At 42.6% G+C, this 17,716-nt stretch overlaps 1 protein-coding gene across 1 annotated transcript in view; it reads left to right on the forward strand.

The window, feature by feature from the left end:
- The window catches only part of GRIA3 (glutamate ionotropic receptor AMPA type subunit 3), a 290,033-nt gene that overhangs the window by 199,955 nt on the left and 72,362 nt on the right, over positions 1 to 17,716 (forward strand). The window contains exons 9-11 of the mRNA XM_029240492.1: positions 3,869 to 3,973; positions 4,800 to 4,907; positions 6,078 to 6,284. Coding sequence (XP_029096325.1) covers positions 3,869 to 3,973; positions 4,800 to 4,907; positions 6,078 to 6,284 — 420 coding nt within the window. The remainder of the gene's footprint in view (positions 1 to 3,868; positions 3,974 to 4,799; positions 4,908 to 6,077; positions 6,285 to 17,716) is intronic.

A 17,716-nucleotide genomic window follows, 5' to 3' on the forward strand; every position in this document is an offset into this window, starting at 1 on the left:
GAGTACAAGACTCTCTTATTTCTACTTCTTTAATTATCCTGATGTTTAGAACATCCAAATCAACAAAGAGATAGGCAATGATAAGATAATTCTGTGCACAACCCAGCAACCAGGAATCTGTAATGGCCTCATAATGTACATCGTTTTGTGTAGCTGGCTCTCTTACTGCTGCCTTAAATTTGCCAAGTTGGAAGCATTCAGTAGAAAGGGGTTAGTAGCCACTGTGTCTCTCTCCAAGAAAGAGATATGACTCATTCTCCCATCATGCAGATTTTTATGTCATTATGTCAGTTCCCTAACAAATGCCCTAAGTGTAGTTTTATGGAGGTAGCACTGCACAATTTTTGAAGAACAGTTAATTAGATTCAACCTTCATAGCTGTTACAAGATTTGTATTGTCAGGTGAAACATAATGATGAGTGAAATATAAAACTCCCTCAGAGTGAACCAAAAGGAGTTTTCATCAAAACCTCAAGGGGCAAGTACCAGCGTCTTCGACTGACTTCCCATTCATGACACAAATGACTCTCTTCCCCAAATACAAAACTGGCTGCCAGAGTGAAGGACAAGAAATGAATTTGGCAAGAAAAACATTAGATTGATCATATTATTGCACAAAGTTTCCACATGTCTAACTCACTGATATAGCTCAAGCTGTAAGCCAGGTAAGTAACCTTCCTCCCCAGGCCCTCATGATCAAACACTCAACAGAAAGGATGCTTTCCCTCTTTCCATAGGCCAGCCTCTTTCTAAGGCTTCAGAGAGGCTGGAAAGTATCAGCCTCTGCCAAAAGTACATGTTGCCTTGTGACAAATGATCAGTGAAACTCCACTTTTCAGAGGACTGCAAGAGAGGGTGGTCTGAAGTCCTAAAGGTTTTTACCATATTAAAAGAAATCCCATTTTATTTAAGTTAACTAAAAGTGAGGATACATGATGTAAAAGCATCCCTCATTGTGACAAGCACATAATTGCTGCTCAGTCAATCATTCTCTTCCTTCAAAGAAATCTGGCAAACAAAATCATTACCTGAAAGAGTCTCCTAAGGGGCCTGTTTTAATGAATAAATAATCACACCATTCATTAAACAAATATTTGTTGAGCACCAAGGACTATGTATCAGGCTCCAAGTTAAAATGCAAACATGAAATAAGATGAGGGGAGCTCAAATTTAAATTGCTAATATGTAAACAAATGCTTTTAAAAACCTTAAAGCTACTTGCAGATTGGGTAATCATCACCCTTACAATCCATCGATGGAAGTATGTCACAATTCTAAGTCATCGAAACTTGTCAACTTGTTCAGTAAACATTTATTGAACACCTGCTCTATCCCAGGCTCTGGATTAGTTGCTGAGAACACAGAAAAAAAATGTCTTTCATCTTGAGGTGCTCCCAATCTAGCAGGGGAGCTAGAAATACATAGATGATTAAAATGTTATGGTGAAGCTCCACACGGAATGCTATGGGAACCCAGAGGAGAAGCACCTAATATAGACTGAGGTGCGGGGTGGAGAGGATTAAAGAAGGGATCCCAGATGGGATGGTGGGAAACTGTCACTGACATTCACATCCTTAAAAATAGACTTGTCTCTGAATGGCAGTCCAATTCGACTTCTGCTCACCAAAAGTTCTAATCAGCTTAGGCTACTGTCCAGTTTGCAGATCATGCTCAGATAGGCTGAATCTTCAGAAATATACAATTCTTAATGAGACTGAAGACTTTGCTATTTTCACTAACAAAGGATTTCCTTAATAATTTCCTCTGCCAGTGTCTCTACCCTGCCTATCTCCTCTCCTACAATTCAGTGCCCAAAATAGAGTGTAAAGAACCCTTCATGCACCACAGTATGCATCAGACCCATCCTGCTGGATAAGCAATTTCTTTCTCAACAAAGGACCTTTTCTTTAGCCAGAAGCATGACGTCACCTTCTCTGCAAGCCTAAGCTGACAGTAGTGCTTAGGTTTGTTCACTTAGTAGGACACTCATCTTGTCTTCAGGGAGTCACATTGGAGCATTTCTCCTTCAACAGATATTCCATGGTCTCCTACTGGTGGCGAACAAGCCCCGTTCCCTTTAAAAAGATGCTCCCTACTATTTGCCATCAATTTTCTCTTCTGCAGCACAAGCCCATTACCGCTTCTCACTTGCTTAACAAACAGCTTGTCACTTTTCTATAAGAGATGAAAAAGTATTCCATTCTCTCATCTTGGGAGAGTGACAGATTCTTTTTCTTTGAAGCAAATTCCTTGACCCATACTCACCAGATAAGTAATTCAAGTGGGTAACAATAATGACATATTTATAGAGGGTCTTTCATCCAGTGTCCTTGAACTGTAAAACAGGTAAGGAAATCTCTCCACCCAGTAGAGATGGCCTCATATTAATTCATAACACGGGGCCCAGACCCAGGAAAAATTGTGGCATACATGCATCTGCATTTGGCCTCCCAACTAGGTGTCTGGGCTATTCTAGTACCTCTATCTGTTTTATATAGTATTCAATACTCCTGATTCCCTAGACTTAACAAATTTCATCAGTCTATTGGATTATCCCTCCGTGGCCTAGCTCTCCACTACCTGTCTGGAACTGGGCATAGGTTAAATAAGAGGAAAAACTCATCCCTGTTACTATGGTAGCTGATAAATGTGTAAACCCCTCAAGAAACAGAACTAAATTCATTTTGATTAATAATTATTATTATTAATAGAGCTAGCATGTATTGCAGTGCTCACTACATGCCAGACACTGATCTAAACACTACATATGTGTAACTCATTTAATCCTCCTAACAACTCCATGGGACAGGTACTACTAGGATTTCCCACTTTACAGATTAGGACACTGAGGTACAAAAGCATTAAGGAACATCCCCAAGGTCATACAGTTAGTAAGTGATGAAGTTACAGTATGAATCCAGGAGCTCCAGAGCCCACGTTACTGAAGCTGGTTTATGTTTGGATGTTGGGAATAGTGGAACTCACAGTTCAGAAGAACGCATTATCCTAGTTAAGAATACTCTTCAGGCAACTCCCTTCAGAAAAGACGAATGGTAGAAATTTCAGGTTCCTTGGAATCTAGAAAAATGGTATAGGTGATCTTATTTGCAAAGCAGAAACAGAGACACAGATGTAGAGAACAAATGTATGGATACCAAGGGGGAAGGGAGTGGGGTGGGAGGAATTGGGAGACTGGGATTGACACATATGCATTATTGATACTATGTATAAAATAGACAACTGATGGGAACACACTGTATAGCACAGGGAGCTCTACTTAATGCACTGTGGTGACCTAAATGGGAGGGAAGTCCAAAAGGGAGGGGATATCTGTATGTGTATGGCTGATTCATTTTGTTGTGCAGTAGAGACTAACACAACATTCTAAAGCAACCATACTGCAATAAAAGTTAATTTTAAAAAATCAGTTTAAAAAAAAGGGATTGAAATACACAAAATACATTTAAATCTATGAGTTGATAATACTACTAAAAACATGGGTTACCTTTAGACAATTCTATGAAAGATTTTTATTCTGAAAACCAGTAAATAAAGAGAAAGTTAAGTATTTAAAAAAAAAAAAGAAAGAAATTTCAGGTCCTTGAAAAAGTAGTGGTAGGGCCCTCACTGTATCATATAAGAAACTGCCTGTCACACCCACTCAAAGCTTCATTAACTGAAAGGCATACTTAGAAAATACTGCAGAGGAAATGAAGATCTGTATAGACTGATCTGGTGGCTATAGCTCAATGGCTCAAGATAAACATTCTCCAAGATTCCAAGATCTGTCAGCGGACCTCATCGCAAAAACCAAAAAGGCAATAATGTGGTGCTATTTTTAAATTTTACATTTTTCCCTTTCTACCAGGTGCAAGTACAAGGAATGACTGGAAACATCCAATTTGACACTTACGGACGTAGGACAAATTATACCATCGATGTGTATGAAATGAAAGTCACTGGCTCTCGGAAGGTAAGTAACCCAAACAGATATCCAAATAAAAAATCTCTCAGAAAGTGACAGCCCTCAGATGCAAGGAAATAGGTGTTAGGAAACACACCCAAAGCAAATTCCCACACATCATGTTTGCCTTTCCGTTTGGTGAATAGTGTAGATACGATGCAGAGCTGTTTTGTAATCAAAGTGTTCCATCTACACATTTTAAAAGTTATTTCCCTCTGAGGCTGGTCCTTTAAAAGTGGTAGACTCAAGATTAATTAACAGCTTCCTACAACACAGGGAAGGAATTACAAATTTTATAGCACGTTATTTAAACAGAAGCTGCCAAGATACACATGATTTTAGCAAAAGAATTGGAAAGTAGGTAATCTCTCCATTTTGCCAACTCACCCACCAAAACGACTCTGGACAAAGTACCTTTCCCTACAGCTAAATTTCATAATAACCACTTTGCGTCTACCATACTAATAGTGAGCTAGTCCGGAAGTGGGAATTTAGTAGTTACTTAATAAAACCTTAGAACGTAAAATATCTTGTACCATTTCTACAGGATACTCAACTGATTGCCCACCCAGCTCTCCCACAGTTTTAAGGAAAGAATTTTTCTGCTATCTGAGTTTAAAGAATCAAAAAGGCTGATCATTCTACAGTGGGCTAACTTATTCTTACCAAATATCAGTAAAAGCAAGGTGGGGAAGGGAACCCCCAGGGTGAAGGAACAGCACATCTGTTGCTCAAGCAACTACAAAAAGGTTTCATTCTACTACAGCACTTGAATTTCGTGCAGCACTTTTTGAGTGAAAAATAGGCAACCAGGTCAAATGTCTGCTCTTTCTAGGCTGGCTACTGGAATGAGTATGAAAGGTTTGTGCCTTTCTCAGATCAGCAAATCAGCAATGACAGTGCATCTGCAGAGAACCGGACCATAGTAGTAACCACCATTCTGGTAAGTATGGATGGAAGGTAGGTGGGCTTTCTGTACAGCAAGACTTCTGTCTTCTGAAAAGCATTATTCAGCCAGTAGGAAAGACCTCAAGTTCAAACAGTGGAAACTTCCAACAGGTCAGCTTAGGAATCTTTCGAAATGTCTTGCCATGATGAGGAACAGAATGTCATTTAAATAAAGAAAAAGAATAGGAATTCGCAATAGTTTTAGATCTTGTTATCCTCCTTGTTACCCTCATGGACTGATGCTTCATCTGGACTTGAAATGTAATTCTTCATTGTGGGGGAGATAGCGTTATATGGAGGAAAGAGTAGGTCAGGGTTCTAATATTAGGTCTACCACTAACCTGAGTTTAACGGTGCAAATCACAACTTCTCTGAGCCTCAGGTTGTGTTATTTTTTAACTTATGGAATGGTCGTCATAATAATCTCCTATCCATGTCATAAGACGTTTCAAGGCAATATTCACCATGCAAAGCTTTGCTGAAAAACCAAAAGCACTACTGGGATGTGAAATAGTATTTCCACTTATTTTCAAATGCTTTTCCAAAACCTGGTATGTTTCATTACTGAACGAAGTACAAACCCGGGTTAAGAATGAATATGCCTGAAAATGAGTAGGTCTGAAATTGTGATTAATTAAATGGAGATTCAGCTGAAGTTTCTCTTTCATTTAAACATGCCTATCAAACACTCACTTTGTCCTAGGTACTGTACTAGGCCCTGAGGATATAAAAATGAATAAGCCACAGACTCTGACCTCACAAAGATCACAGTGCTTCCCTAGGGCTTGCCAGGGCTGGCTATGGTTCTTACATAGTAAATCCCAAGAAATCAAAGGCAGTTAACCTTCGTGTAACTAAAAGAAATACCTCTGCCCAACTTGACTAAATCAGAGACTTTACAGGTGGAAACTGGTTCTTTCAAACTCTCAAAAAGAACTTAAATTCTTCTCTGTTTCCTTAAATCATCAATTAAGGACTCCAAGGAATATGTGCCCCCATGAACAGTCGATTGAGGCTCTTCTACTTATTAAGCAATCATTTTTAAAGGCTCTCTTAACACACCAAACCTCAATAGCCACAGGGGAACAAAACTTCATTATTACATTTATTATCTCTTAGAAAAATGTATAGGAGTAATCCTTTGATCTTGCTTCTGGTCTCAAAGGAATCACCATACGTAATGTATAAGAAGAATCATGAGCAACTGGAAGGAAATGAGCGATACGAAGGCTATTGTGTAGACTTAGCCTATGAAATAGCCAAACATGTAAGGATCAAATACAAATTGTCCATTGTCGGTGATGGGAAATACGGTGCAAGGGATCCGGAGACTAAAATATGGAACGGCATGGTTGGGGAACTTGTCTATGGGGTAAGTTTTTTTCGACTCTGTTTTCATTTATTTCTATGCCTTCCAACAAATAAAGATAGAGGAATTTAACTTTCAAGTGCAGTATTTATCCAATTGTATAGTTTTCATATGATCTGTATGAAAAACGTTTTATTCTACAGTTGAATTCTGTAAAGGTAGCTTGTCAATAGCATCCTTTGGGCAACAGGATTATTTTACTAAAAGGAAAGTAGACTTGGAGAACTTTATCTGGCAACGTTAAGTACAGCCTGCCCTCTATTGAAAATCTGTTCCTTCTGCGTTCCCTGTCTCAGGCAGCAGAATCACCGCCCGCCCAGTTGCCTGAGCAACCAGGTCATCTTTCCTCATCGCTCCCCTCATATCCAGTCAGTCACCATATCCTATCAATTCTACTTTTCTGTCTCTCAAATCCAGATACACTCTTCATTCCCACCATCATCATCTTAGTTACGGTTCAAGCAACTATTTGACAGTCTTTACTTGGTTTCCCTGCCTCTGCTCTTACCCTGGCAAATCAAATCCACATTATTGTAGTTTCTCACTTTAGAAATCAGGATAAAATTCAAATTCCTTAGCATGGCAAAGAAGGCACTTTGTCACCTGGCCCCCACCTACCTCTCTAGTTTCATCTGGTCCTCTTCCTCCTTCACACTCAATGTTCCAGCTATAGCAAAGTATGCATCGTTCCCTGAAGACAGGCCTGGAAGGACCTTCACCTCTCTTCAGCTGGCTAACACCACCTACCAGTCCTTCAGAACTCAGAGGTGTCACCTCTTTCAGGAAGCCTTCCCTAATCCCATTTACCCACCTGCAATCTGGTTAGCTGCCCCTGCTTTTTGCTTCCTTATAGTATTTTTCTTGCTTTCTCGTAGTACTTTTTTTTGTTTTTTTGCGGTACGCGGGCCTCTCACTGTTGTGGCCTCTCCCGTTGCGGAGCACAGGCTCCGGACGCGCAGGCTCAGCGGCCATGGCTCACGGGCCCAGCTGCTCCGCGGCACGTGGGCTTTTCCCGGACCGGGGCACGAACCCGTGGTCCCCTGCATCGGCAGGCGGACTCTCAACCACTGCGCCACCAGGGAAGCCCTCTCATAGTACTTCTGAACCTCTATTATAACGATCTGTTTTCAAGTTTAGCTGTCCCAACTAGTCTATGAACTCCTTGAAAACAGAAGCCATATCTGAGTCATTTCAATATGCCATGGCCTGACACATAATGGAAGTCCAATAAATATATCTTGAATGAATTAATGAATGAATAGAATGTCTCTGCCAAGGGCTTGCCCATGGGCGAAGTACAAAAGAATTATACTAATAGTTAGGGCTTTTTAAAAGGGGTACAGTAGTATCTTCAGAGCTCCTCAGGGGCTTAGCTTTAAAAGGTTTTGGCCTCTGATTGGGAAGGTCAGCTCTTGGGCCACCCAATGAGGCATATGGAAATAAACAAAACTGGACATAAGAACCACCCATTGGGTGAACCAGTCCTTAGAAAACTAACCCAAGTGCAGGTGGCAGTGGCAGAGGTTTAGTTCTAACAGACAAAGGTTACTTGCAACCACCAGTCCCTGTCTAAACGACAGGTTAGGGGAAGGAGAGGAATTTAGGGGGTGGATATATTGAGAAGAGTCTGGCAAGAAGCAAATGTCCACAAGTTAGCTATTGGACTGAGGTTTAGGATAAGGACTCTAGCGCTTGAGACAGGAATTAACAAGAATAAGGTATAGCTCTCCAATCGTAAGATAGTACTGGGGTCGCTAAATAAGTTTTTAGAACAGGTCCTAAGGAACAGGCACAAAGGCAGAAGCTCATTTCTAAAAATAAGGGCACACAAAGGGAATTAAGGCTTAAAATGAGACTGGACCTCAAGTATCAAAACCAAGGCACCATCTTCCAGTCACACAAGCTGCAAGGCGATTTGAACCTTAGCCCCCAGCTGTGGGGCTGGACCCTGTCTTGGGTCAAGGCTGGTCCTGGGAACTGGGGCAGGGCTGAATTGCAGATAAGATGCAAGTGAACCCAGTTATGAGCAAGAAGAACTTCTAAGGCCAGAGAGAGGGGCTGAAGAAGGGACAGAGCACCCATCATGCTTTCTGAGAAACCTGAGAAGCTCGGAACCATCTTGACACAGCTGTAACCTCTTTACAAGTTGGTGATCAAGTCTTCTTCTACTTCCTGTCCCTAATCTGCCCAACACTCGGGCTCTAAGATGTCCCGTCTTGCTCACAGCTCTCCCCTGCTCTTAGCACATTACCTGGTACATAAGAGATACTCACTTTTTGCTTTAATGAATGAATGCCTGGTGGCACATAATAATGCCCAGCCAATACCCATTAAATTGAGTTCATGGTGAGAGGTAATCCTATAATATTCTTATTATTATTAGCTACCATTTGTTGCATATTTACTGGTCGCCAGGCATTGTGCCAAGTGCTTTACAAGCACTATGTAACTTAATCCTCAAAACACTGTTAACATCACTCTACAGATGAGAAAAATTGAAACCTAGAGAGGTGAAGTCTCATATCAAGGCCAAGCAGCTTGCTCTGACACAGTGATTTGAACCCAGGTCTCTGACTATGAAGCGTGTGTTCTTTAACCGTTGCCGCATACCGCCTAACAGCCAAGTGTTGCAGACCCATCCCATCCTAAAAGATAGTTGAAACATATTGCAAAGGCCCTTGGTGCCTTAGCCATTCTGGGGGGAAGAGTATTTGGCCACATAAACCTGACAAGGAATTTAGGGGCTGTTTTCACTAGGGCAGAGTAACTGGCATGGGCTCTACCAGCCCATTATGTCTCAATTGCCATAGCGTTCTACTGTCTCAAGAGAAAGCCTGTCACACTGTGTAAATAGCTCAGTGCCCTCCTGTCACTGCACAGGACATTAAACACAGTGCTGAAGAGCAAAGCAAATTTCTTGACATTGTTCAGACAAAGACCAGCTTTCTCAGTGGATTTTGGTTTCTCCTCTGGCATGTCCTCTGTACTGCACCGACTTAATCTCCACATTCTCTTCCTCTTTCCAGTTTGTGTATGTGTGAGTGAGGGAGCTTGAGAATTAGCAAGTCCCATATTTGTTTGGTAATTTAGAAACCAACTCTCTACTGCTGAATAGGTAAAAATTCTCCTGGAGGAGCCAACCCATCTTTTTCACCCAGTTCTTTCTACTAAAGATAAAAGCAATAGCCAGGGAAGGCTCTTACAGAAATGTCCTCCTCCCTCCCCTGACCTAGAACAAGTGTCTGGTGCTTTCTGAGATTATAACACAAGGTGATTCCCAGGAACCGAGAACAAACCAACCTATTTGAGTGGACTGCCAAGTTCCACTTTCCTCTAAGACGTGTGGCTATGAAAAATGGACGTTCTTCTCATGCTTAGAGCGAGGGCTGTCTGTAAGGGAGGATGATCTAAGCTAAGTGAGTCTTCCTCTTCATTTAGAAGATTTCATCTTTCGGCATTGGGAAGTTTGCAACTTCTCTGTCATTGATAGAAATGGAGAAAAGTGAAAACAGGCATTCATTTCTGGCAGGCCTGGTCTCCTATGGTTTGCAAGTTGCTTAAGAAAAAGAGGGCAAACCCCCACCCCCGGTGACTTCCCTAAGTGCTTAATAAGCAAAAGGATGGAGAACATGGAAGTATTTCTTGCAATAACACGAAAACTACACAGATAGACACAGCTTTATCTTTAGGGCATTTTCTCTTATACTTTTAGTATGTACAGCAGATCAGAGTAGGAAAAATAATGAAGAAAGGCAGAGATGAAAAAAGCTTTGCAAAGGAGATTTCAGTATCTGCCATAAAGTCTCAAGAAAGAGTCAAAATAAATTAAACTTCTTAAAGAAGAAAGAAGCCAATCAGCCTCTTTTCAGATGAGTCCTAAATGTTTTTTTTTCTCCTCTAAAGAAAATCAAATCAAGGTTGATGTTTGGGCCACCTTGTATCGCTAAGAAGGCTATTTTTGAAACAAATGTCAGTAGGACACAATGTGCCCCCATTATATAAGCTCTTCAGAACATTATGGACTTGAAACTGTCCACCTGCTTTTAGAAGTTTTGAGTTTGAGCTTAATGTCTGTAACATCGCCACATGGCAGTTGTCCTCAGACCACAAGTTTTTACGGTTCCCAAATAGCATGTGTTTTAAGAGGACATTTAAAAACATTTTGTTGCTAGCAGGGCTCTTAGATATTCTTTAGCCTACCTTTTCATTCATTTTACACATAAATGTGGAGACTGGCCAGGACTGAACATTAGAACTGCCCATTGGGTAAACCAGGAAACCAAGTCCTGCTATAGGACGGGGATGACAGGAATAGTGGCAGGTATTGTGACAAAGTCACAAAATCACACAGCTTGGCAGAGCTTAGACTATAACTCAGGTTCCATGATTCCTGGTCCAGTGCTCTGTCCACTGAGTCATTGGTTCAGTTTACTAAGTGTGTCCAATTATGGGAAGATAATCCTACCTGCCTTCAAGGGGCTTACAATCTAGTTGGATTATGAGCTTTTCCATCTGAGATACCCATCCTGTTTATCTGTGGCCTCCAGGATAATGTAATACACATCTCTAGTTATTACTTGAAATATGTGAAAACCCAGATAGGCAGCTGAGGGTTTCTGCCCTTTGAGAGGAGATATGATCTAACGGAAAAAGAGAGTCAGGACAAGGGCTGGAAGGAAATTGAGGTCCTAATTGACAAAAGGACACCTCCCGGTGGGCAGCTGCCATGTTCCTTATGTTCCTAGCACTTAGAACTAAGGATAGGAAAGGACAGACAAAATACTACCCAGATTGGTACCTCTGGCTTACAAGAGAGCAGAGAGCTTGGGGATGGAGATGAGGCTGGAGGACAACTGATTCCAGGTCACATCCCCTGGGCATCCTCAGACTCCTTCACACTCCTGGGACAAATGGCAATTTTACAGATGCTATTCACACTGACATTTCCCTACCTAGAAGAAATTGTCTCTTAAGTTGTCACTATCCTAAAATAGATTCGTTTTCCATTAAGAAAGACAGAAAGTCGATCTGTCCTTCCAGCTAAAAGGCAGAGAAGCAAGGGTGAAATAACAGATGCCAAATATTCTCTTCTGTTCTTCAGGTGATTGCACTGGGCTTTGGCAGGAGGGCTGATGGCTTGATAAAAGCACCCCTCTCTTTCAAATGAGGCATATGAATTCCAGGAAGGAGCATTAATGATGCATGGAAGTCTGCCATTCTGAGCAGACACAGTGGGGAAATATTTCCAACCAAATTTAGTCTCACGAGGTCTTTACCCAGCTCCAGGGACACTCCTTTATCTTCACTTTGTCTTTAACTCTCTCAGCTCCCCAAGGACAGGGAGCCCTAACCAAGAGATCCAGACTGGGACATCTGTTCTGTGTAAAGAAACGAGGAGATCCTGTTGTGACACTGCTTGTTGTTGCAGAGATTTAAATAGACCTCATCCCTTTCTCCAGATCCAAACAATTGCAGACATTAAACATCCCATAGAGTACAGCCAATAAAGCAGTTTAAGTCCAGGCCCCCAACAGGTAGCAATTATATTCCTATCGTCTAACTTGATTCTGTCCCACTCCTTTCTCCAACACATTTAAACTTTCCAAACAACATGTCTGCCAAAGGCTACTAGAACCTTATGGTTGATACAGGGATGAGGGGTCAGGTCACGTCTGCCTCTTCTCTCAGATGACGTATAATATCTTATGCACTACACGCCAATGCATTGCCTACCCACTCTCTCTCATCCTCTCCCTTGCTTTCAACAAGTGCTTTAAAATTGTAGCTGACAAGCTCCTGCTCACGCACAGTCTCCAGGTGGGTTACGTTTTGCATCAGATCATCGGATGATTAAGCTTTAACATAAGCCTTTCAGCTCAAAAAAAAAGTTTTAAATGACATTTAAACTAAGCGTCATGGCTGAGACTCGGGCATCGGAGGTCAGATCCCAGGGAGAGGACTGGGGTTGGCTGCGTGAGCATGGCCTGAAAGGTGCTAGTGTGCCACAGCTAGCCGGGAGGGAGTCCGGGAAAGAAGTCTGGACCTGCCTAAGAGGCAAGAGACCATTGTTTCGCGGTGCCCGAGGAGAGGAGATTCAGAACACCGCCTAAACGAGCTCCAGAGACGGGCACAAGCCGCAGCTATCAGCGTGGACACCACAGACGAGCATGAAACGCTAAGGCTGCTGCTGCGCCACCAAGAAGACTGCGTGCGAGCACAGGTCACTCTCCACCTGCCCTCCCAGGAGCCTGTGCAGCCCGCCACTGCCAGGGTCCCGTGATCCAGGGACAACTCCCCCGGGAGAACACACGGCTTGTCTCAGGCTGGTGCGACGTCACGCAGGCCTCTGCTGCCGCAGGCCCGCCCCGCACTCCGTGCCCCTCCCTCCCCCCGGCCTGAGTGAGCCGGAGCCCCCGAATCAGCGGCTCCTTTAACCCCGTCCTGTCCAGGCAGGAACAGACGCCCTCAGGCAACCTACACGCAGAGGCGGGGCCAAATCCAAAGCTGAACCCCAGGAGCTGTGCAAACAAAGAGAAAGGGAAATCTCTCCCAGCAGCCTCAGGAGCAGCGGATTAAAACTCCACAATCAACTTGATGTGCCCTGCATCTGTGGGATACCTGAGTAGCCAACGAATCATCCCAAATTGAGGAGGTGGACTTCGGGAGCAACTGTAGTCTTGGGATTTGCTGTATGAGACTGAATAGTTTCTGATTTATATGTTTATCATAGTTTAGTTTTTAGCACTTGTTATCATTGGTGGATTTGTTTATTGGTTTGGTTGTTCTCTTCTTTCTTTTTTAATTACATTTTAAATTTTTTTATTTTAATATTTTTTAGTTCTTTATTTTAATAACTTTATTTTATTTTATTTTATTTTTCTTTCTTTCTTTTTTTTCTACCATTTCTTCTGAGCCGTGTGGCTGACAGGGTCTTGGTGCTCCAGCCGGGAATCAGGCCTGAGCCTCTGAGGTGGGAGAGCCGAGTTCAGGACATTGGTCCACCAGAGACCGCCGAGCTCCACGTAATATCAAACGGCGAAAATCTCCCAGAGATCTCCATCTCAACGCTAAGACCCAGCTCCACTCAACGACCAGCAAGCTACGGTGCTGGACACCCTATGCCAAACAACTAGCAAGACAGGAACACAACCCCACCCATTAGCAGAGAGGCTGCCTAAAATCATAATAAGGCCACAGACACCCCAAAACACACCACCGGACATGGTCCTGCCCACCAGAAAGACAAGATCCAGCCTCATCCACCAGGACACAGGCACTAGTCCCCTCCACCAGGAAACCTACACAACCCACTGAACCAACCTTAGCCACTGGGGGCAGATACCAAAAACAACGGGAACAACGAACCTGCAGCCTGTGAAAAGGAGACCCCAAACTCAGTAAGAAAAGCAAAATGAAAAGACAGAAAAACACACAGCAGATGAAGGAGCAAGGTAAAAACCCACCAGACCTAACAAATAGGCAAGAGGAAATAGGCAGTCTACCTGAAAAAGAATTCAGAGTAATGATAGTAAAGATGATTCAAAATCTTGGAAATAGAATGGAGAAAATACAAGAAACATTTAACAAGGACCTAGAAGAACTAAAGAGGAAACAAGCAATGATGAACAACACAATAAATGAAATTAAACATTCTCTAGAAGGTTTCAATAGCAGAATAACTGAGGCAGAAGAACGGATAAGTGACCTGGAAGATAAAATAGTGGAAATAACTACTGCAGAGCAGAATAAAGAATAAAGAATGAAAAGAATTGAGGACAGTCTCAGAGACCTCTGGGACATTAAACTCACCAACACTTGAATTATAGGGGTCCCAGAAGAAGAGAAAAAGAAAGGGACTGAGAAAATATTTGAAGAGATTATAGTTGAAAACTTCCCTAATGTGGGAAAGGAAAGAGTTAATCAAGTCCAGAAAGCACAGAGAGTCCCATACAGGATAAATCCAAGGAGAAACACGCCAAGACACATATTAATCAAACTATCAAAAATTAAATACAAAGAAAACATATTAAAAGCAGCAAGGGAAAAACAACAAATAACACACAAGGAAATCCCCATAAGGTCAACAGCTGATCTTTCAGCAGAAACTCTGCAAGCCAGAAGGGAGTGGCAGGACATATTTAAAGTGATGAAAGGGAAAAATGTACAACCAAGATTACCCGGCAAGGATCTCGTTCAGATTCGACGGGAGAAATTCAACCTTTACAGACAATCAAAGCTAAGAGAATTCAGCACCACCAAACCAGCTTTACAACAAATGCTACAGGCGGGGGAAAAAAATGGTTCTAAAGAACCTAGGGGCAGGACAGGAATAAAGACACAGACGTAGAGAATGGACTTGAGGCCACGGGGAGGGGGAAGGGTAAGCTGGGACGAAGTGAGAGAGTGGCGTGGACATATATACACTACCAAATGTAAAGCCGATAGCTAGTGGGAAGCGGCCGCATAGCACAGGGAGATCAGGTCGGTGCTCTGTGTCTACCTAGAGGGGTGGGATAGGGAGAGTGGGAGGGAGACGCAAGAGGGAGGAGACATGGGGATATATGTATATGTATAACTGATTCACTTTGTTATACAGCAGAAACTAACACACCATTGTAGAGCAATTATACCCCAATAAAGACGTTACAATAAAATAAGCGTCATTTCTGTCTTCAACCTGTCAGACTCTTAAGCGCATCGTCCCTATACATATGAGTTTGTTGGGTTTTAAGTTTTATGAAATTTACGACTTTGGCAACCCACCTATGAAAAGGATTATATATCCCCTCAAGCTAAATCCCCTGCAATAGTGCAGTTACTCCGGGTTTGCCACTGGTGAGTGGAAAAATCAAACCTAATTCTGTGTGTTTACTGAGCCCACACAGCCACTCTTAAGCCGCTTGATGAAAATCCTTTAAGTAGTCAAGATGCAAGCAAAAGCGCTAGCAAACTCTTACCCTGAGGTCTTTCCATTTAGCTGGGTTTTGTCCATCACCCAGAGCACCGTCACACCACCTACTTCCCCACCAAGGTTTCTGAAAATGGCCTGCTGACTTCTGTCACTAGCACAGGCAGAGGCTTGAGGACAAAAGACCGCTGGACTGACTCAGGATGCCACAAGTCAGACAGTTCACTACTGCGTCCGAATTTCAGCTGCTCCCTAGCCCTATGGAGAATTCTTAGCACTCGATCCCAGACACAGCTGGCTTTACATAAGGAGCCCAGACCAGGAAAGCAATGCCATTTGGGGAGTTGCCTTTTTCACTTTTTCATCAGTGTTGGCACCTGAAATCTTTAACGTGACCTGAAAATGACCTTCCCGCTCATCTGCATGCTACAGCTGTCCCAGGAGAGCTAAATGGGTCTTTTCTGACACTGGTTAGTTACCTGCTACTCCCCATTTCCTCTAATAAGTATGTTGATTGCGTCACAGACATTATGCCAAGCAGGCCTTGAGCTCTGAAATAAGAGACCATGACAAGAGCCTTTTCATATGGAGGAAGGGATAGTGGTGGCAGAGGGCAAGGGTTTCTCCAAGGCTGGCTATGAGCTGATATGACCGTTCTGCTGCGTTGGCCTCACGAAGCATGCAAGAGGTGGGAGGGGTTGCTCCCTTCTCCTCTACCAGTTGAGCCTTCTCCTACCTGCTCTTTGCTATCCCTTTGTCTACTTCTGTCTGTATAGGTCTTTTTTCAGGTTCAGCGTGGTAATTCTCATTTTGGAGGCAGGTCCACATCAATGAGGCTTAATTGCGCACAGATTTAACACTGTTCTTCATTGAAGAAGCACCCTCCAGGAAAACAAACTGCCGTCTCTGAAAAAGCTCCTTAGAAAGAAACAATTCAGTAAAGGTAGAAAAGCCCGGAGCAAGTGCCTGAGGGGAGCAGCTTCTTCCTGTTGTCTTGTGTGACTCCAAAAGTACTTCAAACTAAAAATGGCTTTCTTTTGGGGGGGGGGGTCTCTTCATTGTGGTGCACAGGCTTCTCATTGCGGTGCCTTCTCTTCTTGCAGAGCACGGGCTCTAGGCGCGCAGGCTTCAGTAGTTATACCTCAGTAAAAAAAAAAAAAAAATACAGATGCTTAGGCAGGCAAAAATAAATAAAATTTAAAAAAATAAAAATAAAAATGGCTTTCTTTGGGAATCTGTTCTTTTGCTGCACGTTCCTGGGAACCAGACAAGAAGCCCCGCTTTGTCTGTCTAGCCACATCTTGTTAGCATTTAGCTGTGCTCATCATCTGGTGAGTGTTTCAGTTACTGAGTTAGGTTTTTTTCTCTTAAAGGGTGTCAAGATTCTCAAAATCCTTTCCTGACGTGCTTGAAAAAGAACCTAATTCCCCTAAACTCAATCCAAAGTGATTTTCTCACACAAATGTCCCTTAGTTCTTCCTTCCAAAACAAAGAAGTGGCAATTTCTTTTAGAACTATCTAGTATTTTGACTTTAAAGATTAAAAAAAAACTAGTTAAATGAAGTAATTAAATCAAATGAGATCAAATGGGAAATGCTGCTAGCAGGGCGTTTGCACGTTCTAAGCAGGAGGTAGAAATACGTTGGCAGGGATAGAAGGTGGCTTTATCTGTGAATTCTCTTGGCACGACAAGGTTCGTTCTAGCTGATTCAGACTCTCTGTGCCAAAAAACCCCACTAGCTTTTGGGCCAATTCCATTCTCCTCAGTTGCTTTTGTTTCTACCACCTGGTCTGGCCCCAGGCAAAAGAGTAAAATAGATAAAATCTGTGTTTGTCTCCCCTCCAGTTAGAAATGTGGAACTGGTGATTCAGGAGTTAGCTCGATGGGGGAAGAGTTGAAGCCATAGGTAATAATACTGAGGGGAGAAAGGAAGAACAAAACCTTAAAGAGACTTGCTTATTCCACAAACCTTCATAAATTACCTACCAAACCAGGGCCCATGAATAGACTCTGGAGGTACAAACGTACATCTTCACTGAGAGAGCAGAGCTAGGAAGCAGACAGAAAAGGAACGTTCAGAAAGGCAGGAGAAGAACCCATAGTCTTCAGCATCAGAGAGCTAAGGAAAGAGGATATATATAGTGCTAAGGGCCAGTGGTATCATATGAGTGGTCTGCGGAAAGGTCTTTGGTAACCAAGCATATAGTTCAAGAAGCAATTTCACTAAATTGGAGGGGAATGGAAGTTAGAGCACAGGTGTATAAGGGAAACATTGTGTTAAAATCAAGAGATAGTAAAGACGAATTTTTCAAGAAGACTGGTGGTGATAGGGAGTGATGCTGTATGGTTAAGAGGGTAGTAGGATCAAAAAAAGGAGGAAGAAGTGTTTTTTTCTTTCATTTTTCTTTGTCAGTAAACGGAATTACCTGAGTATGAGGTAATTATTAAGTGAATAAGATCTGTCAGTGGTTTCAAATTGCAGCAAGAATGAGAATCACCTGGAGGGCCACCTGGGCGCCCCCCAAG

The sequence above is a fragment of the Monodon monoceros genome, unplaced genomic scaffold, assembly GCF_005190385.1.
Source record: "Monodon monoceros isolate NGI ecotype Baffin Bay Population unplaced genomic scaffold, NGI_Narwhal_1 Super_Scaffold_22, whole genome shotgun sequence".
NCBI lineage: Eukaryota > Metazoa > Chordata > Mammalia > Artiodactyla > Monodontidae > Monodon > Monodon monoceros.